We start from the raw sequence: 24,749 nt of genomic DNA on the forward strand, positions 1-24,749 counted from the left end.
TAAAAAAAAAACAAAAAACTGAAACTTTACAAAAGCTGACAGGACTGTCATACCCGGTTGGAGGGAACCTGCTCTGAGCTGGGGCAAGTCACTGCAGCCAGGGGCCCCTCTGCCTCACACGGTGAGGTAAGGTGGGTGAAGCGAGAGGAGTCCCCAGGCCCCAAATGCCACATCGGAGCCCACATTCACTGGGTGACTCTGCTTCCCTCTCCCCAGCCCTTTCTACTCCCCTTTCAGAATATCTCTTACAATGCAAACGTGCCACGTTCCCTGCTGCCTGGAATTCCCTTCCTGGACTTCTTTCTTTTTTTAATCCTCACCTGAGAATATTTTCCCATTGATTTTAGAGAGCATGGAAGGGAGAGGGAAAGTCAGAGAGAAATATCGATGTGAGAGAAACACATCGATTGGTTGCCTCCTGCATGCGCCCTGACCAGGGCCGGGGCTGGGGAGGAGCCCTTGACTGGAATCGAACCCAGGACCCTTCAGTCTGATGCTCCATCCACTGAGCCAAGCCAGTGGGCCTGGACTTATTTCTTAGAATCCAGCTCAGCAGTCATCTCCTCTGCCAGAGGCAGTTAATGCCCGCCCCCCCCCGGACTTTCCTAAGCCTCTGTCTCCTCTGAAGGACCATCACCTGGGCCCCTGGGGGGGGGAGCTGCTGGAGTCTATATGGTCCCTGCACCCCTTGTTCAGCACCACCCCAATACCATGTGTTCATCAGCACTGCCTTCGGTCTAGACCAGTGGTTCCCAACCTGGTTTTGGCCATGCCCCACCTAAGCATCTCTAAAATCCTGATGCCCCTGTGACATACAATTCTCATTATTCAAAAAGTGAACTATTCACGTGCAGGAAGCCTAAAAGGCCATTAACTTGGTCTAAACAAGCTTCCAAAAAACAGGGCATCCATAAAAGAGAAAAATAAAAGAATGGAAGGACAGTTGAAGTAGTGAGGAAGAAATCACTAAGAAATTATTGAAAAAAAATATGAAGTGATATGAAAAAATAGAAAATAAAGTTTCAAAACATAATAGAGAATTGAAACGCATAGATGTCAAAATATATATTTATATACTGTATATGAGGCCCCTAGAACCATAAGAAATGAAAAGATTCACTGTTAATAACTCATTTTCGAATTGCCCCCTTAACTATCAAATTGCCCCCCTGTGGGGCATGTGCCCCACGCTGGGAACCACTGGGCTATCTGAAGGGTGGAGATCACACAGCCCTGCCCCAGGAGCCCATGCGTTCCCCAGTGCACACCTGTTCGTGCACACCGGTCACGCGTGCTTGCATGCGGAGGCATGCCCTGCTGTGGGTGGTGGGTGGCTCCTCCACCACGACAGGCCCGGGTGTGTCCTGCATGGAAGCGGGTGGGGGCTCTGAGGACCAGGAAGCTCCAGGGCCAGGCCGTGATTGGGTGCCAGACAAGACGCGCAGGTTGGGGTGGAAGCGGTTGCTCTGGCCCCTTTCTTCCTCCTTCCTTGACCCAAGTGACCAGAAGCCGCGCAGAGGTCTGGTCTGCAGCGCCAGGTGCGGAAGGAAGGAGCCAAGGAGAGCTTGACGGGGCCTCTGCCGGGAGGTAGGCTGCGGACTTGGAGAAGAGGCCCGAGGGAGGACCGCCTCGGCACGGCGGGGCGCCCAGGGAGGCTCGACCCGATTCTGGTTCTGACTCTCGCTTCCCAATCGGGCTCTCCTGCGCGAGTCCTTGCACCCTTCCATGCCGCGGCTCCTCCATCTGTAAAATGGGCAAAACAACCAGCCCTGCCCGGGAGGTGGTCAGTGAGGCCCCTGGGTGGGCCTGGCGCTTGCAGCCTGCGGAGGCAGTCCTAGCAGCGGGGCCGCCGGGGGAAGACCGGAGGGCGGGGCCGGGGCGCGCGGGGAGAAGTCCCCGCCCCGAGCCTGCTCTCCGGGCGCCGGTCCCTCTTGCCGTCCGCCGGCCCCCAGGACCGAGGACCTGGGTCGCCTGGCCTCGCCCTCTCCCGTGCCCGCCGCCAAGGCCGGATGCCAGGCGGGCGGGCAGGACGCCGGGGACCCGGAACCAGTGGGAGACGCTGCCGGACGGCGGGATCCCGGGCCCCTGGGTGCGCGCGGGGCGGGGCCTGGGGCGTGGCAGGCGGGGCTGCGCAAGCGTCGTTGGAGTTCGGGCCGGAGGACTGGACGCTGCTCCGCCGAGCGGTGGGTGGGCTTCTTGGCCGGCTCTGCGTCCCGGTCCGAAGCCACTGGAACTGGGAGCCTATTTGGGACCCAGTTTGGGGGGAGGAGCGCTGGTCTGGGGAGCTCAGCCCTTGCACTTTCCCTGCCGAGTCCCCTCCTTTTCTCGCTGCCCCGACCCGGGGTGATCTTGGGAGCATTGCCCTTCCCCGCTTCCGCGAGTCCCCGCTTGAGTCGAGGCCCTGGGTCTGATTGGACCACCCCGAGCTAGTTTCCCAGCTTTCCTCGGCTTTCCGGGGCCTCTCTCAGCCCCCCTCCACCGCCGGGGTCACCACTGGTTGGCCCCACTGGCGGTGGGCCTGGCGCAGCCAGTGCCCCTAAGTGTGCCCTGCCCGTGAGGAGCCATGTCTCTGGAAATCAGATGCCAAAGAGCAGCTGGCTCCCCGTCAGGGAGCCTAGAGGAACCAGGAGCGACTTTCCGGGAGACAGGACCTGTGGGCAGGGTCTTAAAAGATTGGGGAGGATGCTGACGGGGGAGAGAGGTCATTCCAATCTGGAGAAAGTGTATGAACACAGGAAAGTGCCAGCAAGAATTCAATGAACCTGGCAAGTGAGGTGCGGGTTGGGGCAAACTCAAAAGTAGTTGGTGTGGGCCAGGCGTTTGTGCTCTATTTATAACCTAGGGTTTCAGGGAGCTGATTGGTGTCTGGGATGAGGGGTTGGAATGATATGAGACTGAAGAGAGGCCAGTAAGGGGGAGGGGTCCCCGGAATTCTGCAGAAGGTCTGCATTCGCACAGGGACAGTAGGGATAATGCAATCAGAACAGGCTGGCAAAGCCTGTTTCCACTGTGAAGGAGGGAGGGGGTGTTTGCAGACAAAGAAGTCAGATTTCTGGTGTAAATTGTGAACGGGAAGGTTTGCAGTGAAGTCACTGAAAGGGGAGGGGAATGAGGAGTTTCGTTTTCCATGTGTGAAGCTTCAAGTATTGGCAGGATACTTGGAGATGTCAAGTAGGAAGTTCATTAACTTGTTTTTTAAAAATATATTTTATTGATTTTTTACAGAGAGGAAAAGAGAGGGATAGAGAGTTAGAAACATCGATGAGAGAGAAACATCGATCAGCTGCCTCCTGCACACCTCCTACTGGGGATGTGCCCGAAACCAAGGTACATGCCCTTGACCGGAATCGAACCTGGGGCCTTTCAGTCCGCAGGCCAAGCTCTGTCCTCTGAGCCAAACTGGTTAGGGCTCATTAACTTATTTTTCATTTGTTTAAATCTTTATTGTTGAGAGTATTGCAGATGTCCCCCTTTTACCTCCCCATTGCCCCCCTCTACTCTGTTCTTGCCCCATCCCAGTCCTTCATCATCCTATTGCCTGTGTCCACAGATAATGCATGTATGCATATAAAACCTTTGGTTAATCTCTTCCCATCCCCGCCCATCCCCCTTTTCTTTGAGATTAATCAATCTGTTCCATGCCTCTTTTTTTTTAAAAAATATATTCTATTGATCCTCCACAAAGAGGAAGGGCGAGAGACAGTCAGAAACATCGATGAGAGAGAAACATCAATCAGCCGCCCCCTGCACACCTCCCACCGGGGATGTGCCCGAAACCCAGGCACATGCCCTTGACCGGAATCAAACCCGGGACCCCTCAGTCCACAGGCCAACGCTCTATCCACTGAGCCAAACCGGCCCTGGCATGTTCCATGCCTCTTGATTCTATTTTATTCATCTGTTTATTTTGTTCATTAGATTTTTTGTTCATTTATTTTTATTTTTTGATTCAATTATTGGTAGATATGTATTCATTACCATTTTATTGTTAATATTTTTTTTCTTCTTTTCTTTTTCTTAAAGAATACCCTTCAACGTTTCATATAATATTGGTTTGGTGGTGATGAACTCCTGTAGCTTTTGTGTGTGTGTGTGTGTGTGTGTGTGTGTGTGTGTGTGTGTCTGTGAAGATTTTTATTGGACCTTCAATTCTAAATGATAACTTTGCTGGGTAGAGTAATCTTGGTGGTAGGTCATTGCTATTCATCACTTTGAATATTTCTTGCCATTCCCTTCTGGCCTGCAAAATTTCTGTTGAGAAATCAGCTGACAGTCGTATGGGCACTTCCTTATAGGTAACTAACTACTTTTCTCTTGCTGCTTTTAAGATTCTCTCTTTGTCTTTAGCCCTTGGCATTTTAATTATGATGTGTCTTGGTGTGGGCCTCTTTGGGTCCTCTTGTTTAGGATTCATTGTGCTTTCTGAACTTTAAGTCTGTTTCTTTCACCAGGTAGGGGACGTTTTCTGTCATTATTTCTTCAAATAGGTTTTCAACATCTTGCTCTCTCTCTTTTCCTTCTGGCACTCCCATAATGCGAATGTTGGTACACTTGAAGTTGTCTTCTGGAATTGGTAAAGTGGCCTTGTGTAGTAGGTGTCCTGTAGGGCGCAGTGGCTCAGCCTCCCTAGTCACCTGAGCTGGGCACTCTAGGTGTGTTCCTGTGTGAGCTGTGTTCACAGTCTTGTAGTTGAGCCTTGATTGCTGTTGGCAAGTGTCCCTGAGGGGAATTGACCCCCAGACCAATTGGTTGTGAGGACCAATTGAGTCTACAATGGAAGAGCTGCTGTGCAGGAGACACCCCTGTGGAGCAGGACTTGCTTCAGTTGGGCTTTGGTGCTCACTAAGTCTGCCTATTGAGTGTGTCACTGTGGATGTGTAGAGTTGTAATCTGGTATGGTCTGAAGCTATCCACCAGGTACACTGGCTCTGGGGCCTCCTGGGAGGTGCAAAGTCAGCCACTGCCTGGGGCTACCCAGTAGGAGCTGCAGAGAGATCTGCAGATGACTGGTACTTGTATTGGGCTTGTGAGGCCCAGCTATGAAGCAAGGCAGGCTGGTGCCAGTGCTGGGTCTTGGGTCTTTTATTGATAGGTTTGGGGCTTGCTGACTCCAGCTGCTGCTTGTTTAAGAGATTTTAGCAAAGTCTGAAGCCTGAGCTAGGACAGGCCATTCATATGGAAAAGCAGCTGCAAACTGCGTGGGTAGGGCTGAAAATTGGATGGGGTGGGGTCTCAGGGAGTCACTAGGATGGAGAAAACAGTGTACACCCGGCTGATGGAGACTCAAATATGGCTTCCAGTCAGCTCTACAACTGGGGAGGTCCCAGCATAGGAACAGTGACCCCTGTGAGCACCCCTGTCTTGGAGAAAGCTGCTCCTGAGTTCCTGCCCCATTGCCAGACAGTCCAGTTCCTCCCCTTATGTCCCTGGATTCCCCCAAAGCCGCTGCCGGGCTCTGGAGCTCAGAGGAAGCAGAGCATGTAAGTTCATATTTGGGCCCTTTAAGAGGAGCACCTGGGACTCCAGCAACCTCCATGTCACTCAGCCACAATCCCTGCTGGTTTTTACCACCTGAAGTTATGGGGACTTCTCTTCCCAGCTCTGGAACTCTGGGCTGGGGGTATGGTGTGGGGCTGGGGCCCCCTGCTTCTCACAGGATGCCTTGGAGCTATCCCTCCCGATTAAAAAAACGCCATACATGGGTGCCAGACCAGCTCATTCTGTACCTCCACCCCTTCTATCAGTCTCAAAGCACTTTCTTCTTCTCTAATTGTAGGACTTCCATTCAGCCAGGTTTCAGTCAGTTCTGAATCATGGTTGTTCTGTATTTTAGTTGTAAATTTTTAAATTTTTTAAATTTATTTCAGAGAGGAAGGGAGAGGGAGATAGAAACATCAATGATGAGAGAGAATCATTGATCATCTGCCTTCTGCACATCCCCCACTGGGGACTGAGCCCACAACCCAACCCAAGCATGAGCCCTTGACCAGCATTGAACTTGGGACCCTTCAGTTGGCAGGTTGACAATACCCATTGAGCCAAACTGGCTAGGGCTAATTGTAATTTTGATGTGGTTGTGGGAGATGGTGAGTACCAGCATTTACCTATGCTGCCATCTTGGTTCCCCTTATTTATTTATTATTTAGGCCAGCCTCAAAGGCAGCATACATAAACGTCACAGAGAAGATAAAATCATAAACTGTGAAAACTCAGCTAAAAGGACCTGATACCTGGGGGGAGGGAATGCAGAGGAGAGTAGAAAATTATTACTGAAAAAAGTTGGCTTAGAAAAACCACTGGAAATGAACACAGGACTCATTTGAGCTTGCTGGCAGTCAAGCCAAAAAAAGGACCCCTACATTGGCCATTCACTAGGGTGAAACTCAGGAGAAAGACGTTCCTGAAGCCCCAGGGGAGAGGCACTAGGAGGTAGGAGATAAAACGGATCACTCAGGTGTGGGATGTGGAGGAGGGAGGAGTTCTGAAGGCCAGGCCAGGGCTGTGGCAATGCTGACTTTCGTTGGCTGCACAAGGAGGTGGGAGAGGGAAGGGCAAGCGTGGTCCATTCACACCATTCTTTTTACAGGGGAACAGGATAGAAGGTGGTGTGCCAACCCCTGGCTCGGACCGTCTCTTCTACCATGAGGTGGAGTCGCCATCTGCCCCGGGCCTTTTGGGGGCCTGGCCTGGCAAGAGCACCCCAGCCAGCAGGTAAGTGGGCAGCAGGGGTTTCTGTTTCTGCCTCTTGCTTCCTTTTGAGTCCAGATGGTGCCTCCAAGAGGGCAGGGATTCAGACGCCAGGGGTGCCAGTCCCAGCTCTGGGGTTCACTAGCTGTTGGCCTTGGGCAAGTCACCTCATCTCTCTCAGCTTCCTTTTTCTCATCCTGAAATAGGGGAGTCAGCCTAGGTGAGGGTTCCTGTAGCTAAATAAGTCCAGGAACACTTGTCTGATTTCATTTTGTATTCAACAAATATATATATTTTAGTCCTCACCAATAATATTTTTCCATTGATTTCTATAGAGAGTATAAGGGAGGGAAGGTAGGGAGAGAGAGAGAGAGAGAGAGAGAGAGAGAGAGAGAGAGAGAGAAGAGAAACATTGACATGAGAGAGACACATCGATTGGTTGCCTCTTGCACGCACCCAACTGGGGCTGGGGAACCTGCAACCGAGGTATGCGCCTTTGACCAGGAATCTAACCCACAACCATCTGATGTGCAGGCTGACACTCTAACCACCGGGTAGGGCCAACAAATATTTTTTGAGTGCCTGCTGTGTGCCAAGTATATAAGTGTGCTAAGTTCTAAGTATATAATTGTGTAAAAAAACAGATGTGATCCTGCTCTTGTGGTGGGGTGGTGGTGGAAATGAATGTTAATCCAATGGTCACAGGGTAGAATATAAAATTGCATCATAGCTGCTACAGAGGGGTGGTACATGATGTGTAAGAGCAAATAAGGGGGGTTTGAGATAGACTTGGGTCTGTGTCTTGGTGGGGAAATATGGGTGGGATCTGGATGCTATTTCTTCCTTCTCTCTTCTCTCTGCAGATGAAAATATCCCTTGGATGATCCACTGGAATTGGGCCCTTAAAGGCGGGTGTCCCCTTGGCCCCCCTAGGTGAGGCCTTGGTGTCATACCTTAGAACAGTGATTCTCAACCTGTGGGTCGTCAACCTGTGGGTCTCGACCCCTTTGGCGGTTGAACGACCCTTTCACAGGGGTTGCCTAAGACCATTGGAAAACACATATATAATTACATATTGTTTTTGTGATTAATCACTATGCTTTAATTATGTTAATTTGTAACAATGAAAATACATCCTGCATATCAGATATTTACATTACGATTCATAACAGTAGCAACATTACAGTGATGAAATAGCAACGAGAATAATTTTATGGTTGGGGGTCACCACAACGTGAGGAACTGTATTAAAGGGTCGCGGCATTAGGAAGGTTGAGAACCACTGCTTTAGACTATACCTGGGCATAGCCGAGGAGCCTGGGAAGGGTCAGGACTTGGAGAGAGCACCAGGCTTAAGAGGAAGTTGGCTTATATTATTTACAGCACAAGTCACGGTGGTCAGCCAGTGGGTGGATCTGTGGGAGGTGGGTGGAGTCTGGCAGGGACCAGGCTGAATTCCTGAGTTCCAGACAGAGAGCTGTGGGGGGCTGGAGGGCGAGGGGTGAGACCTCAGTCTCTGGGAGGGGTGAGAGTGAGAGTCTTAACGTGGGTGTCCAGGTCTGGGCCTGGGTCTCAGGAAGCCAGAAGTTCCTCATTCCAAACAGGCCTGGGCTCCACGCTTGTGCAGGGACTGAGCCCAGCAGCCAAGCCCCAGCTCATCCCTTCTCCTTGCTCCCAGGGCCTTTACCCATCACTATGGAAGCTCAGTGGGCAGTGTTCCCCCGTCAGGGAGGCATGGACCTGTGTTACGGAGCATCTCTGCTGCTGGTAAAGAGATTGGTTCCTTGGCCAGCCTGAGGGGAGGGGCTGGCGGGGATCCCGGGTGGGGGTGGGGGGAGGGGTCTGGGGAGAAGCAGGTAGGGAGAGAGGCATGGAGGACCCACTGGCATCACCCATCAGTGGCCACCGCCCTCGCCCATCACCCATCTGTCCGTGCATCCCTTCCTGCAGTGCTCCTGCAATGCACACATGTGCAAAGCCCTGGGAAGGAGGTGCCATCCCTGCCTTTAACACACTGGGTCTAGCAGTTGGAAAAAGATTTCCCTTTGATCTCATTGTGAAGCCAGTGAACCCAGGCTCAGCATCCCTCATCCCCTGGCTCCCCACTTTCTGCCCCAGGTTTCCACCTTTCTAGACTGTCTTTTGAGGGATGCATGGCACCATCTGAGCGCCAGCACCTCCTGTGCTGTCTGACTCCGCAGCTTGACCCTCCCCCATTCCACCCGCCCCGTTTCCCGGCCCATTCCCTCTGCCTTCCCATCCAGAGGCCATCCAGCAGCACCGCCGGAACCTGGCCGAGTGGTTCAGCCGGCTGCCCCGGGAAGAGCGCCAGTTCGGCCCGACCTTCGCACTAGACACGGTGCACGTGGACCCCGTGGTCCGTGAGAGTGCCCCCGATGAGCTGCTTCGCCCGCCTTCGGAGCTTCGTTCCCCTTCGCAGCCACCCCCGGCCACGCGCCCCCCCCTGGCCCTGTCTCAGCTCTTTGACCCGGACGCCTGTGGGTGCCAGGTGCAGACGGTGGTCCTGTATGGCACCGTGGGCACCGGCAAGAGCACACTGGTGCGCAAGATGGTGCTGGACTGGTGCTACGGGCGGCTGCCAGCCTTCGAGCTGCTCATTCCCTTCTCCTGTGAGGACCTGTCGTCCCTGGGCCTGGCCCCGGCCTCCTTGTGCCAGCTGGTGGCCCGGCGCTACACGGCCCTGAAGGAGGTTCTGCCCCTGATGGCCGCAGCGGGCTCTCGCCTGCTGTTTGTGCTCCATGGCTTGGAGCGGCTCAACCTGGACTTCCGGCTGGCAGGCACGGGGCTGTGCAGTGACCCCCAGGAGCCAGCGGCGCCGGCTGCCATCCTCGTCAATCTGCTGCGCAAATACATGCTGCCTGAGGTGGGTGCCCTCCTGCCTGCCTCTCTATCCCTAATTTGCCACCTACGAGTTTTTGTGTCTTAGGCCTGCATTGTTAAAATATATATTTTTATTGATTTCATAGAGGGAGAGAGAGAGAGAAACATCAGTGATGAGAGAATCATTGATCGGCTGCCTCCTGCACACCCTACACTGGGGGCCAAGCCCACAACCCCGGCCTGTGCCCTGACCGGGAATCCAACCGTGACCTCCTGGTTCCTAGGTGGATGCTCAACCCCTGAGCCACATCAGCCAGGCTAGGCTTGCATATTGACGGGGGCGGGGGGGGGGGGGGGGGGGGGGGGGCGGGGAGAGGCCCTGGGCGAGTTCACATCCTGGCCCCACCACTTCCCAGCTGTGTGTCTTTGAACAAGTCACCAACTTGCCACGCTTCTTTCTGTTTTTTCTTCTTGAGTGGTGCTGATGGAAGCGGCACTAACTCCATTCGCTGTGCGCAGTGCGCGGGCTCCTCGTAGGTGCACGGTCATGGTTAGCTATCCTCATTACAGTTGTCGTCATTCCCACCCTGGGACACTCGGTCCTCAGGCGCTCCCGGGGTATAAGGGCTCTCTGACCCTCGCCTCTGCTCTTCCAGGCCAGCATCCTGGTGACCACCCGGCCCTCCGCCGTGGGCTGCATCCCCAGCAAGTACGTGGGCCGCTACGGCGAAATCTGCGGCTTCTCCGACACCAACCTGCAGAAGCTCTACTTCCAGCTGCGCCTCCACCAGCCGGACTGCGGGCCCGGCGCCGGGGGTGCGGGCGTCCCGGCCACGGCGGCGCAGCGGGACGGCCTAGTGGAGATGCTGTCCCGGAACCTGGAGGGCCACCACCAGATCACGGCCGCCTGCTTCCTGCCCTCCTACTGCTGGCTGGTGTGCGCCACCCTGCACTTCCTGCACGCGCCCACCCCGGCCGGCCAGACCCTCACCGGCATCTACACCAGCTTCCTGCGCCTCAACTTCGGCGGGGAGGTGCTGGCCAGCGGCGACCCCGCGCAGCTGTCGCTGATGGCCTACGCCGCCCGGACCATGGGCAAGCTGGCCTACGAGGGGGTGTCCACCCGCCAGACCCGCTTCTCCGAGGAGGACGTGCGCGGCTGCCTGGAGGCGGGCGTCCGCACGGAGGAGGAGTTCCAGCTGCTGCACATCTTCCGCGGGGACGCCCTGCGCTTCTTCTTGGCCCCGTGCGTGGAGCCGGGGCACCCGGGCACCTTCGTGTTCACTGTGCCGGCCATGCAGGAGTACCTGGCCGCCCTCTACATTGTGCTGGGCTTGCGCAAGACCACGCTGCAGCGGGTGGGCAAGGACGTGGCCGAGCTGGCGGGCCGCGTCGGGGAGGACGTCAGCCTGGTCCTGGGCATCGTGGCCAAGCTGCTGCCGCTGCGGATCCTGCCCGTGCTCTTTAACCTGCTGAAGGTAACACCAGCGCGGCCACAGCGGCCTCCTGCTTCCCTCCCAGAAGGAAAGGGCTGCTTCCTGCAGAGCTCGGAGCCCTTCCTTCGGCTCTGGTTTCAAATTTGGACAATGTGGCTTTATTTTACTTTATATTTTATTTTATTGCTTTGAGAGAGGAAGGGAAAGGGAGAGCGAAGCATTGATAGGCTGCCTCCTGCTCGCCCCACCCTGGGGATCTAGCCCGCATTCTGAGCATGTGCCCTGACAGGGAACCAACGCCCGGCCACTGAGCTGTACCAGCCAGGCCAGTGTGGCTTTAGTGGGACTGGGGTGTTAAGAAGGGCGGAGAGAAGCCACAGGCTGGGAGGGGAATTTGAGGATGCAGGGACTTTATTTATTTATTTATTTTAAAAATCTTTATGGTTAAAAGTATTACATATGTACCCCTTCCCCTCCCATTGCTCCCCTCCAGTTCACCCCTGTCCCCCCCTCCAGACCTTCACCACCCCATTGTCTGTGTCCATGGTCCTTGGTTGATCACTTCCCACCCACCCAGCTTCCCCCGCCTTCCCTCCGAGATTCCGCACTCTGTTCCCTGCTTCCATGTCTCTGGATCCACTCTGTCCATCAGTTTATTTTGTTACTTAGATTCCTCATGTGAGTGAGATCATGTGACACTTGTCTTTCTCTGTCTGACTTATTTCACTCAGCATGATACTCTCCAGGCCCCTCCATGCTCTCTCAAAGGGTAAGAGATCCTTCTTTTTTACTGCTGCATAGTATTCCATGGGATAAATGTACCCCAGCGTTTTTATCCACTCGCCTGCTGATGGGCCCTTGGGCTGTTTCTAGGTTTTAGCTATTGTGAATTGTGCTGAGGGTGCAGGGACTTTATAACAACCCTACGATTCTAAGACGGTTTTCTTCCACACCTCTGCTCCTAGCCCTTATTTCTGGAAGGTTATTGAATTTGGTGGCATATAATCTTTCATAATAGTCTAGCATGATCCTTTGTATATCTGTGATGTCTGTGGTGACTTCTCCCATTTCTGATTTTGTTTATATGGATCTTGTCGCTTTTTTCCCTTAGTGCAGTGGTTCTCAACCTGTGGGTCGCGACCCCTTTGGCGGTTGAACGACCCTTTCACAGGGGTCGCTTAAGACCATCCGGCATATCAGATATTTACATGACGATTCATAACAGTAGCAACATTACAGTTATGAAGTAGCAACGAAAATAATTTTATGGTTGGGTCACAACATGAGGAACTGTATTTAAAGGGCCAGAGGTTGAGAACCACTGCCTTAGTGAATCTAGCCAGGGGGTTTGTCAATTTTATTAATCTTAAAAAAAACCACAGCTCTTCATTTTATTAATTTTTTGTATAGTCTTTCTGTTCTCTATTTCATTCCATTCTGCTTTAATTTTTATTATTTCCTTTTTTCTGCTGACTTTGGGTTGCTTTTGTTCTTCTTTTTATAGTTCTTTAAGATGTGAAATTAGGTTGTTTACTTAGGATTTCTCTTATTTCTTGAATAGGCCTGTAATGATTTGAACTTCCCTCTTATTACTGCTTTTGCTGCATCCCAGAAGTTTTTTTTTTTTTTTAATATATTTTATTGACTTTTCACAGAGAGGAAGGGAGAGGGATAGAGAGCCAGAAACATCAATGAGAAACATTGATCAGCTGCCTCCTGCACGCCCCCTACTGGGGACGCGCCGGCAACCAAGGCACATGCCCCTGACCAGAACTGAACCTGGGATCCTTCAGTCTGCAGGCCGATGCTCTATCCACTGAGTCAAACCAGTCAGGGCTCCCAGAAGTCTTTAAAAAAATATATTTAAATATATGTTCTTTGTTTCAGGTAGAGTAACTCCCTTGAGTATTTCCTGCAATGAAGGTTTTTCTGGTGATAAAATCCCTCAGCTTCTCCATGTCTGGGGTCGTGTTTATTTTTCTCCTTCATATTTAAAGGATTATTTTGCTGGATATATTATTCATGGCTGGTAATTTCTCTCTTTCAGACATTTTAATATTTAGTTCTACTCTCTTTTGGCTTGTAGAGTTTCTGTTGAAAAGTCAGATGAAATTCTGATGGGTTTTCCTTTGTAGGTCACTTCCTTCTTTTTCCTGGCTGTTTTAAGTTTTTCATTGTCACTGATTTTTGATAGTTTTAATATAAAGTGCCTTCAGAGGGCCTCTTTGGATTGAAGTAACTAGGGTTCTGTTTGCTTCTTGGATTCAAGGATTCAGTTCTTGCCATAGGTTTGGGAAGTTCTCACCCACTGTTTGTTTGAATAGACTCTCCATTCCCTTCTTCCTCTTCCAGAATGCTATTATTCTAATATTGCTTTTTCTGATGGAGTCAGCGAGTTCTCATAGAGCTCTTTCATTTTTCTTTTTAATATTTTTTTTATTGATTTCGGAAAGGAAAGGAGAGGGAGAGAGAGATGGAAACATCAATGAGTGAATCATTGATTGGCTGCCTCCTGCACGCCCCACACTGGGGATCGAGCCCGCAACCCAGGAATGTGCCCTTGACCAGAATTGAACCCGGGACCTTTCAGTCTGCAGGCCGACGCTCTACCCATTGAGCCATTTTTCTTTATGGTCAGGTCTGTCTTCTTTCTTCTGCATCATTTCTAGATTCCTATCTTTGATATCACTAATTCTTTCCTCCATCTGGTTGGCTCTGTTTTCTATGTTTAGTAGTTTACTTTTAAAATATGTATATATTTTTATTGACTTCAGAGAGGAAGGGAGAAGGATAGAGAGCATGACTGATTGGCTGCCTCCTGCACGACCCCCACTGTGGATCAAGCCCGTAATCTGGGCATGTGCCCTTGGCTGGAACCAAATCCGGACCCTTCAGTCTGCAAGCTGACGTTCTACCCTCTGAGCCAAACCTGCTAGGACAGGTAGTTTATGCTTAATCTCCTTAATTGCATGCTTCATTTCTAGGATTTCTGATTATTTTTTTCTTAAATATATTTTTTATTGATTTTAGAGAGAGGGAAATGAGAGGGAGAGATAGAAACATCAATGATGAGAGAGAATCATTGATTGACTGCTTCTTGCACACCCCCTACTGGGGATTGAGCCCGCAACCTGGGCATGTATCCTGACCCAGTATAGAACCATGACTTCCTGACGCATGGTTTGCCGCTCAACCACTGAACCACATTGGCCGGGCTGATTGATCCTTTTTTAAAGTTTCAATCTCTTTGGTAAAGTACTTGTTTTGTTCATTGATTTGTTTTCTGAGTGCACTGAATTGCCTGTCTGTATATTCTCGCATCTTATTGAGTATTTTCAGAACAGCAATCTTGAAATCTCTGTCATTTATGTCACATATTTCCATGTGTTCCAGCTTGCTTTCTGGGGATTTTTCCTTTCCTTTCTGATCATCCTCATTACCGTGGTGATTAATGGTATTTGCTGTTCTCCTTTGCCTCTACTGGTACCTTTATATCTGTCTTATTAATACCCAATAGCCCCTTTCTCTGCAGAGGTCTTTCTATTATTTTCCAGTAGATGGCGCTGGATCGCAATATTTTTTACCTCTGTGATCTCCCAGTCTTGAATTCCATGGCTTCCAAAGACAGTACAGTGGTGCTGCTTGGAGGTGGGGTTTGTTTTGCCCTCACTGTAATGGTGACCCCTGACCTCCGTAGGGTCCCATTCTAAGCACCCCTCCTGGGGATCAGTCACAGAGGGAAACAGCGGTTCTACTGTAGTAGCTCTTGGTTTACAGATAATATGCTCCTGGACCCAACTCCAAGGGCACCGGGAGACCAGTATTGGGAGTCGAAGTGGCAGCGGGGCTCTGTGGTTCCGTTTCTTTGTCTGAAACACCACCACCTGGCCCTACTGTGGGGAGTCGCAGGGCAGAAGCCTGCGCTCTGTGAGGCGTCTGCTGGCTCAGTCACTCGCTCCACTGGCCCTGCCCAGCTGCCCCCTCCTCCCAGCAGAAGGAAATGCCTGCTACTGCCCACTTCCTCTCTTCTCCAGGCCGAGCAGCGAGCTCCCAGCTGCAGGGCTGTGTCTGTGGCCCCATCTGCACTTTCTTCCCTTCTCATCTCCCTGTTCATTCCTGGTTGCCCACCTTTATTATTATTTTTTTAAATATATTTTTGTTGCTTTCAGAGAGGAAGGGAGAGGGAGAGAGAGATAGACACATCAATGATGAGAGAAAACCATTGATTGGCTGCCCCCTGTATGCCCCACACTGGGGATCGAGCCCACTACCCGGGCGTGTGCCCTGACCAGGAATCCAACTGTGACCTCCTGGTTCATAGGTCCACGCTCAACCACTGAGCTGCGCTGGCCGGGCCTGGTTGCCCACCTTTAGAAGTTCATGGCGAGGGTCTCTCAGGCTGCGTCTGCGTTGAGCAGGGGCTTTTGTTGAATTATAGTTGGATAACTTGTTGAAGTTTCAGGGGGACAGGCCAAGGGGATCGCTCATGCCACCATTCCTCCGACTCACTTCATCCTTATCTCTGAAATGGGGATAATAGAATCTGTCTCATTGCCTAATAGGAGGGTGAAACGCATTCATCCACATAGTGAGGATGCTATTTAATTTTTAAGCATAAAAACAGGCTCAGCCGCCCACCCCTTCTCACACCATCTCCTCAGACGGGCGGTAATGGCTGGGGCTGCCCACCCTTCAAGGATGTGCTTGCCTCACCGACTGCAGTGGGAGACGGGTGCCCTGGAGGGCCCAGCACCCCTCCACTGTAGAGTCAGGGTTCTTAGCCCCACGCTCAGAGGGAGGCCTGCCTAGCAGAGGGCAGTTCCATCTGCTTCTTCATGACCCAAGGGGAACATTTCCTTATCCCAACACCAGATTAGGGTCAGTACAAGAGCACTACCCTCCATGGCCGGAGCCTCGCCTGGAAAAAGTGAAAAAAATAAAACCATACTTTAGAGGAGGTGCCATAGCACCCCTGGTGGCTCCCCGAGCAAGGACCTCTTGTCCTTTCGGAACAATTGCAGGGACGAGTGGTGGGGTTGCAGACATCCCCAACATTCCTCTCTACAGTGAATATTTGCGTGCCTGCTGTGTGCCAGGCACTGTGCTAGATTCTAAGAAAAACCAGTTAGTAGAACCCCAGGTTTCTGCATTTTCTCATCGTGCGGTCTGAACACAGACCCGTCAGCATCACCATGGAATGAGCACGCCCGGTCAGGGCCTGCACAGCCCAGTGCCAGGCGCCGAGTGTCCGGGGCCTGGCCTGGGGTAAGGAAGCCTCTGTGCAGGGGGGCAGTCGCTCTGGTCCCTGAGGGTCCCCAGAGAGAATCGGCGGAGCACCTCTGAAGAGTAGAGAGCTTTGAAGGAGGAGAAACCTCAGCATTGGAGAGAGGGAAGCAGAGTGGGTGAGGGTGCGAGGCCTGTGATGAAGTTGGCAGGGACCAGTGATGCCGGCTGACGTGGGAGGGACGTGACCTCAGTCGGCATTGCTCTGAGGATGATGTTGAAGATGGGGATGTAGTTATAATACCAGCGGCTCCACACTGACTGCGCGCCATCTGCTGCTTCCTTCCCACCACCTCCCGAGCTAGACATGCATGGGCTGGGAAGAAGGATGTGTGTCTGGAGGGCATGAGAACGCGGGCTGAGGGAGGACTGTGGGCAGATCACATGGGGCCCAGTTATGAACAGTTTCCTATTCTGTGCAGGCAGTGGGAGCCCCAGGGGGCGTCGCAGCCAGGGAGTCATGTGACCAGACAGACCATGCTGCGAGTGCAGGAGGGACACCCGGCTGGGCCGGCGGGGAGCCGGCACGCAGAGGCCGCAGCCCCTGCCCTCTTCCTCTCCCAGGTGGTCCCACGCGTGTTCGGGCGAGTGGTGGGGAAGAACCGCGAGGCGGTGGCCCAGGCCATGGTGCTGGAGATGTTCCGAGAGGAGGATTACAACAATGATGATGTCCTGGACCAGATGGGCGCCAGCATCCTGGGCATGGAGGGCCCCCGGCGCCACCCCGACGAGGCCCCCGAGGACGAGGTCTTCGAGCTCTTCCCCATGTTCATGGGGGGGCTGCTCTCTGCCCAGAACCGGGCCATGCTGGCCCAGCTTGGCTGCCCCATCAAGAACCTGGACGCCCTGGAGAACGCCCAGGCCATCAAGAAGAAGCTGGGCAAGATGGGCCGGCGGGCGCTGCCCCCCTCGGAGCTCCTGGACCACCTCTTCTTCCACTACGAGTTCCAGAACCAGCGCTTCTCTGCCGAGGTGCTCGGCTCCCTGCGCCGGCTCGACCTGGCGGGCGTGCGCATGACACCCCTCAAGTGCACGGTGGTGGCAGCTGTCCTGGGCAGCGGCAGGCATGCCCTGGACGAGGTGAACTTGGCCTCTTGCCAGCTGGACCCCGCTGGGCTGCGCACGCTCATGCCCGTCCTCTTGCGCGCCCGGAAGCTGGGGTGAGGACCTTGTGCTCGGGCATGAAGAGGAGAGGCTGGCGGGGCAGAGGTGGGAGGAGGAGGTGCCAGGGGAACCGGGGCACTGAGGAAGGGCCACGGGCCGGGTGGGGGTGTGGGTGTGGGTGTGGGTGTGGGTGGAGGGGATGAGCAGTAGGAGGGAGGACAGGTGTGGACTGCAGAGGTAGGATGGGGAGACAGGCCAGTGGATGGCCAGCCTCGGCTCAACTTCTCTGGTTTCTCCCTCCCACCGGGCCACCCTCTGCTCCAGCTTGCAGCTCAACAGCCTGGGCCCGGAGGCCTGCAGGGACCTCCGAGAGCTGCTGCTGCACGACCAGTGCCAAGTCACCACCCTGCGGTGAGCGCCTGGGGGGCGGTGCGGGAGGACCGGCCATGCTGGCGGCCAGCTGAGGTCAGGGGTGTGCTCCACCTCAACACGCCTGGCACAGGCCCACTCCAGGTCCAGGACAAGCAGGAGGGCAGATGGGGTGAGATGCCACCAGCAACAGGTGCTAAGAGAGCCTCTCATGGGACTAAAGTCAGCCTGGGAAAGGGCTTAGAATGGAGCCCAGGCCAGTGGCTTGGGGACAGAGCCGCTGATCCCGGGATGTGTGCTGCCTCACAAGGACCACCTTACGCTGGGCACTCCGTCGATGCTCCCAGAGTTGACTGACTTACTAGGAACCAGACTTCTGGGCTCCGGATTTCTGGTTGAAGTGAGGGGAGGCGAATGAGGAAAGAGAAAGGAGGGAGGGCGAGAAGGATGGGGCAGCGGGCTCTGGGCTCCAGGGAGGAGGTGAGGGGAGAGGGGAGAGGGAGTCAGCAAGGGGAGTGGAAAGGGGGTGAGGAGAGAAGCCAGCTCCTGCCCTCTCCCTCCTCTGCAGGTACCACCCCTGCTAGTCTCCACCCTCCCTCCTGGGCCTGCAGTTCTGTGTCCAGGCTGGTCTCCACCCCAGGTTGCACCCTTTGGGCCCAAGCATGGGTCTCTCCCACAGGCCCTGGTAACCTTGGGGTGCTGTGGTTGCAGGCTGTCCAACAACCCGCTGACGGCTGCAGGGGTGGCCTCGCTGGTGGAGGGCCTGGCGGGAAACACCTCCCTGACACACCTGTCCCTGCTGCACACGGGCCTCGGGGACGAGGGCCTGGAGCTGCTGGCTGCCCAGCTGCAGCACAACCAGCGGCTACAGGAGCTGAACGTGGCCTACAACGGCGCCGGTGACACCGCGGCCCTGGCTGTGGCCAAGGCGGCCTGGGAGCACCCCTCCCTGCAGCTGCTGCAGTGAGTCTTGTCCCCGCCCAGCCCCCAGCCCGAGCTGCTTCTCCTCCAACGTTCCTGCCCCGAGTGAGGGGCCTGGCCTCTCTGCCTGGCTCCAGAGTGATGCCAACCGACCTGGAGCCAACCCTTCCCTGCTCTCCTTCCCCCATGTGTCCTGGGCTCCTGGTGGCCCCCTTCCTAGTCCCTGGTCCCACTAAATTCTACAGGCATCCCTGCCTCCCGTGGGCCACCACCCTCCGTCGGGCTCATTGAAGACACACCCATCGCATTACACAGCCGCTGGCTGATCTGTGAGCCCCCCTTGCTCTCTGTCCGCCCCACCCTCTGCCCCTCCCTCTCAGAGCCCTGCTCATGGCAGCGCCTCTGCTCTCTCCCGCTAGCCTCTACTTCAACGAGCTCAGCTCCGAGGGCCGCCAGTTGCTGCGGGACTTGGGGGACGCGGCGGAGGGCCGGGCCCGGGTGGTGGTGTCGCTGACAGAGGGCACGGCAGTGTCGCGGTACTGGTCGGTGATCCTCAGTGAAGTCCAGCGGAACCTCCACAACTGGGATCGGGCCCGGGTCCGGCGCCATCTCCAACTCTTGCTGCGGGACCTGGAAGATAACCGAGGCGCCACCCTGAACCCGTGGCGCAAGGCCCAGCTGCTGCACGTGGAGGGCGAGGTCACGGCGCTCCTGGAGCGGCTGGGGGGCCCTGGCAGCTGAGACGGGCTGCAGGCGCCTGGCCGGCGGCCCTCTCCCCAGCCCCTGCCCGCCGTGGCCCCCTGCCTGGCACTGCCGCTCGGTGAAGACTCCTGCGCGGCTGGAGGCAAGGACTGGCACAGCCGTCCCGCGCCCTCCGGGAGCTTGTCCAGCCCGTCCGCCCACGTCGGAGTGTCCAGGGCCACGAGGCACGCCTCCTCGCCAAGGGGCGGAAGGACGAGGACGTGGCATTTCCGTGGCTGAATTGCCCTGTGGCACCACCGCTTACCTGGCCCCTCTCTCCTCCCCAGGAGCCTCTGCCACCAGGGGGCGCACTTCCGCTGTCTGCCCTGCCAGGGGTGCTGTCCAGATGTGCTGGGGGGCTCCACCCTTGCCTTCGTGCCTTGTGAGGACGCCCGGGGTCCCCGCAGCCCCTTCCTCTCCCGTGGGTGCTGCGCCACAGCCCCGCGCTCCTCTCCCCACAGGGGCCCTGCGCTCAGGGTCCCAGCGGCGGCCTCCCTGCTATTAAACGCTCCCACCCGCGCCTCTGCCTGGTGCTTCCCGCGCAGGGCTCTGTGCGCGCCCTTCGGTCCTAGGTTCAAAGGCAATGAGGGCCGGGGGACCCCTTAAGATGTTGGGGTGTGGGTCTCCTACCGCCCCTTTCATGCACACTTACCCAGGCGGGGAGCGGCAGCGGCTCCGGGAGGCGGGCGGGGCGGGGGGGCAGGCACAGGTGCGAGAGGCGCGTGCGTGCTCCCCCAGGGACAAGACTCCCCCTAACATACCCCGCTGCTTCCGAGCAGCGTCTTCGAGGAGGCGGGACTGGGGGGTCAGAGGGACGGTCAGCTGATCTCCATGGACCTTGTCCCCACTCTGAGCGCCAGGTTGTTGATCCAGCTATGGAGGCAGCTGCAGGTAGGAGCTGGAGGAGCCCCCGGAGGAGACCTCAGCAGCCAGGGGTGGCCGGAGGCTGAGGCCTGGGGACCAGGGCACACGATGTTGGGGCCTGGAGCCCCGGGACGCAGCCTGGAGGTGGGGGAAGAGGGCCTGGATGCGGCCACCTTCCTGGGCCACACCCTGTGCCGGCGGCTCGGAGGGCTGTGCCCTGGCCTGGGGGAGGGGCGGGGAGGGAGGGACAGGAAAGCCCCTTTGGGAGCAGAATGGAGGGTCGTGTTCTGAGTTTGGGGTTCCCCTCAGACCTCTCAGTCAGTGAGCGCGGAAGGGTTGAGGAATGCGCCTCTCCCCCTCGCCCCTTTCGCCCAGCAGGTCTCCAGGAGGCGGCTCCCGTCGCCCTGTAAGTGGTGCCCTGGGAGGGGCTGGGCAAGGGCGGGAGGGGCTGGGGGGGACCCCTCAGCTGACAGGAGCATCTCCAGTGGCGCCGGGGTCTCCTTGCAGGAAGTTTGAGTTTAACCCAAAGCTGGGCATTGATAATCCTGTCCTGTCCCTGGCGGAAGACCGTGGCCCCTCTGGTAACCCCCTCGCCGGCCCCTGGGCAGCCGTTCCTTTCCCCGGAGACCTCGCGGCCCCGCAGGCCCCGTCCCCTGGAGGCCACTCCCCCGGACTGGCCTCGGTTGGGAGTAACCACGGGGACAGAGGAGGCCAGGCATGTCCTTCGGTCCCGGCCCCGCTGCCCAGCACCCAGCTGGGTACAAGTCCCCCTGTGCCCTCCCGGGGGCAGCGCCTGCTGGGCACAAGGTGACTAGCACTTGGGCCACATCCCGCCCCCCCTCTCCGCTGCCCCGCCCCCCAGATGTCTGGCTCTGCCCGGAGCGGCCCCGCTTCTGCCTGCTGAGCAAGGAGGAGGGCGGGAGCTTCGGCTTCCACCTGCAGCAGGAGCTGGGCGGGGCCCGCCACGTGGTGTGCGGGGTGGAGCCTGGCACCTCCGCCCAGCGGCAGGGTCTGCGGGAAGGAGACCGGATCCTGGGCGTGAACAGCCACGGGGTGGAGCAGGAAGCCTTGGAGGCGGTGAGGCTGCACCCCCGACCCCCCCCCCCCCCGCCCCCGACCCCCGGGGCGTTGGAGAAGCCGCCTCGGCCTGGCGGGGACCACCTCCCCGCCCCCCTCTCCCCACCGCCCAGGAGTGAGGGGTGCCCCGGTCAGAATAGTTGGGAAAAGGCATCTGGAGAGCTGGTTCGGTGGTGAGAAGTGTAGGTGCCAGGCCGCTCCAACCCCGCCCACCCTCCCTCCAGGTGGCGCGCCGCATCCGGGCCAGCGGCCCTCGCGTGCTGCTGGCGGTGGTGGCGGGGCCGGCGCTCGACGCGGCCCGAGCCCGGCAGGGAGACGGCGCCCTTCTCTGTCCCACCCTCGGCCCCGAGGTCCGGCCCCGGCTGTGCCACATCGTGAGAGACGAGGGTGGCTTTGGCTTCAGCGTCACCCACGGTGAGCTCCGAGGCTGGGGTGGGGGGAGGTCAGGGGGCCTCGGCCGGCCCTGGGCAGCCAGACTCACACTCGCTTTTGTGTATGTTGGGGGGGGGGGGGGGGCGTTCCAGAACATAAAGGCTCTTTCTGGTTGGTGCTGAGTCCTGGAGGAGCCGCCGAGCGGGCAGGGGTGCCCCCGGGGGCCCGGCTGCTGGAGGTGAACGGGGTCGGCGTGGAGACGCTCACTCACAGCCAGCTCAGCAGGCGGGTAGGCGGCTCCCCATCGCCCTCTCCCTGGCCGCCCTGCCTCGGAGCAGACGCCCACCCGGCCCCGAGCCCCTGATCTGCTCCTGCATCCCCATCACCCCTTCCCTGTCCAGTGTGTGCGCTGTGCCCTCTCCTCCCCCAGGGCCTCCTGCCTGGGCTGGCAGAGGGGCTGTGAAGGGGCGCCCGCCCCCCAGCTGGTCCTGAGGCCCTGCTGGTCCCCACAGCTTTGGCAGAGTGGCGAGCAGGTGACGCTGCTGGTGGCAGGGCCGGAGGTGGAGGAGCAGTGTCGCCAGCGGGGAATGCCCCTGGCCGCACCCCTGGCAGAGGGCTGGGCCCTGCCCACCAGGCCCCGCTGTCTGCACCTGGAGAAAGGGCCCCAGGGCTTCGGGTTCTTGCTCCGGGAGGAGAAGGGCCTTGGTGGTCGCCTCGGTGAGTGGGAGCCCGCGGGTCGGGGGGTGGGCACAGCGTCTATGTGCACCTACCTCTCAGGTGTCCCTGTCTGCGCCCAGCCCTGACCTCCTGCTGGGGACCCCGTCCGTCCCTTGTGCCTGGCTAGCCTGGGGAGCCAGGGGAGGAGCCGTGAGCTTGTCTGTGTCCCAGGGCAGTTCCTGTGGGAGGTGGACCCAGGGCTGCCGGCCGACAAGGCTGGGATGCAGGCTGGGGACCGGCTGGTGGCTGTGGCCGGGGAGAGCGTGGAGGGGCTGGGCCACGAGGAGACGGTGTCCAGGATCCGAGCTCAGGGCTCCCGCGTGGCCCTCACTGTCGTGGACCCCGAGGCTGACCGCTTCTTCAGAATGGTGCGGCCGGAGGCGGGGCAGGGGCGGAGGGGCCACGCACGCAGGGGCGCGGGCGGAGGGAGCAGCGGGTCTGTCCTCTCCGCCCCCTCCAGGTGCGCTTGTCCCCGCTGCTCTTCCTGGAGAGCGCAGAGGCCGCCGCCGCCTCGCCCCAGAGCACCCGCTCCGCCTCCGGGGCTGAGGCCGAGGACCCCCCAGGTGCAGACACAGCCCTGCCTCGTGTCCCGCGTGGCTCCCGCCAGTGCTGCTTGTACCCCGGGCCTGGCGGCGGCTATGGCTTCCGTCTCAGCTACGTGGCCAGCGGGCCTCGCCTCTCCATCTCCCAGGTGACTGCCGCTCACGGGGGCCTTCCCTCCTGCGGGACCTGCCTCCGCTGCCTCCCAGGCCCTGAGAGGGTTCCCTGCGCTGCCTCTCATCCCGCCTCCAGGTGACTCCAGGGGGCTCGGCTGCCCGGGCGGGGCTGCAGCAGGGCGATGAGATTCTGGAGGTGAACGGGCGCCCTGTGGACGGAGAGGACGACGTGGACAGGCTCCACCAGCTGGCCGAGGCCGAGCCACCGCTGTGCCTGAAGCTGGGGGCCAGGTCTCCGCGGGGCTGGTAAGCATGGGTCCCCGGGGCCCTGGAGGTGAGGAAGGAGAGACAGAGGGACTATGAGCAGCTGGGGAGCGGCCAAGCGGAACCAGAGAGGTGGGCAGAGCAGGGGGAAGCAGGGTGGGGGGCACGGAGGGTGGGGCTCTAGGCCATGGTCGGTGGGAAGAGAAGGACCATGGAGACGTCCCATTCCTGGGCATTCCAGGGCAAAGGAGCTCTGCTGGCCCTTGAGTGACCTTCCCCCTCCCTCCCTGCTCAGGAGTGGGCTGTAGCCTCGGATCTGCGGAGCGCTCCCCTCCTCGGCCCAGGCCAGGCCAGCAGCTTCCCTGCCTTCCGGCTCCAGCCGGGCGGGCGGGAACTGGAGCTCTGGACGCTGGAAAGTCACAGGTTGCCCAGCCTCCCTGCCTGCCCAGCCCACCTCCCAGAGGAGGGTGTGGTCAGGGGCCTGGGTGGCCCACCCCACTGCTCCCCTCGGACTCCAGAGGAAGCCATGCGGAACTGTGGACGCAGTGCCCCAGGATGAAGTTCTGCCTGCGATGAGTGGTGTGATTTTGCGATTTGTAAAACAAAATACATATTTGGTCTTCAGATGCATTCCTGGCACAGAGCTCCTACAACCCTTGGAATTTCCTTGGCAATTAGAGCAACCAAGGGGTCTTTTGTGATTCATAAAGTGCTTCTTGCAACCTAATTTTGTTAATGAGGTGACTTTTGGAAGCCTCTAAGGATGGGGAGGGAATGGTTGCCAGGGGAACCAATGGGGTTGAAACTTTCTGCCCTACCCCCCTCCTCACCCTCCCTCCTGGGCTCTTGGGAGGGGAGAGGGGCTGGAGCATTAATGAACCCCCGGTGATGTCATCAGTCATGCTGCTGTGATGAAGCCTCCATAAAAACCCAGAACACGCGGAGGTGCCGGGAGGGGAGGGGGCATCCATAGCCAGGGCAGGCACTCTCGTGCTCACCCCCCCGCTCCAGGCGTCTCTACCTTCCGGCTGTTTCTGAATTGTACCCTGTATAATAAACTGGCAATCGAGTAAGTAGACTGTTTCCCCGAGTTCTATGAGCCCCTCTAGCAAGTGGTGGGGGGTCGTGGGAACCTCTGATGCATAGCCCGCTGGTCAGAAGCGCAGGTGACACCTGTACTTGAGGATGGTGTCTTGTGGAACCGAGTCCTTAACCTGTGACGTCTCTAGGTAGAGAGTGTCAGAATTGAGTGAAACTGTAGGACACTGAACTGGCACCCACAGAAGAGGTGGAGAATGTCTTTGTGGGGAAAGCCCCTCCACGTTCGGTGACCGGAAGTAAAGTCGCACTGAGTGTGTTTTCATAGAAAAGAGAAACACAGACTTTCCCCTTGTCGGCGGGCGGTGGGCCAGGGGCC

At 57.2% G+C, this 24,749-nt stretch overlaps 2 protein-coding genes across 8 annotated transcripts; both read left to right on the forward strand.

The window, feature by feature from the left end:
• The first annotated feature begins 1,366 nt into the window (after positions 1-1,366).
• NLRX1 (NLR family member X1) lies at positions 1,367-19,901 on the forward strand. 3 transcript variants are annotated; one of them, XM_070426223.1, is made up of 10 exons: positions 1,367-1,587; positions 6,587-6,711; positions 7,551-7,620; positions 8,366-8,454; positions 8,952-9,571; positions 10,185-11,006; positions 16,812-17,407; positions 17,676-17,762; positions 18,432-18,683; positions 19,061-19,901. In XM_070426223.1, the coding sequence occupies exons 2-10, from the start codon at positions 6,642-6,644 to the stop codon at positions 19,380-19,382; spliced, it is 2,928 nt and encodes a 975-aa protein (XP_070282324.1). In that variant the 5' UTR covers positions 1,367-1,587; positions 6,587-6,641; the 3' UTR covers positions 19,383-19,901. The 3 variants fall into 3 exon arrangements, with proteins under 3 accessions (XP_070282324.1, XP_070282325.1, XP_070282326.1); XM_070426224.1 differs by lacking the exon at positions 1,367-1,587 and adding an exon at positions 2,104-2,183; XM_070426225.1 differs by lacking the exon at positions 1,367-1,587 and adding an exon at positions 5,173-5,480.
• NHERF4 (NHERF family PDZ scaffold protein 4) lies at positions 19,728-24,408 on the forward strand. Of its 5 annotated transcripts, none has more exons than XM_070426230.1 (11): positions 19,728-19,764; positions 20,162-20,273; positions 20,625-20,652; positions 21,109-21,323; positions 21,548-21,737; positions 21,848-21,984; positions 22,208-22,412; positions 22,584-22,780; positions 22,873-23,103; positions 23,205-23,374; positions 23,628-24,408. In XM_070426230.1, the coding sequence occupies exons 2-11, from the start codon at positions 20,214-20,216 to the stop codon at positions 23,638-23,640; spliced, it is 1,446 nt and encodes a 481-aa protein (XP_070282331.1). In that variant the 5' UTR covers positions 19,728-19,764; positions 20,162-20,213; the 3' UTR covers positions 23,641-24,408. The 5 variants fall into 5 exon arrangements, with proteins under 5 accessions (XP_070282331.1, XP_070282330.1, XP_070282329.1 ...); XM_070426229.1 differs by lacking the exon at positions 19,728-19,764 and adding an exon at positions 20,754-20,827 and having other exon boundaries at positions 20,231-20,273; XM_070426228.1 differs by lacking the exon at positions 19,728-19,764 and adding an exon at positions 20,754-20,827 and having other exon boundaries at positions 20,247-20,273; positions 20,622-20,652.
• The last annotated feature ends 341 nt before the right edge of the window (positions 24,409-24,749 follow it).

This window comes from Myotis yumanensis, unplaced genomic scaffold (genome assembly GCF_028538775.1).
Source record: "Myotis yumanensis isolate MYYU_CA2020_CCGP unplaced genomic scaffold, mMyoYum1.0.hap1 SCAF_10, whole genome shotgun sequence".
In the NCBI taxonomy this organism is placed as follows: Eukaryota; Metazoa; Chordata; class Mammalia; order Chiroptera; family Vespertilionidae; genus Myotis; species Myotis yumanensis.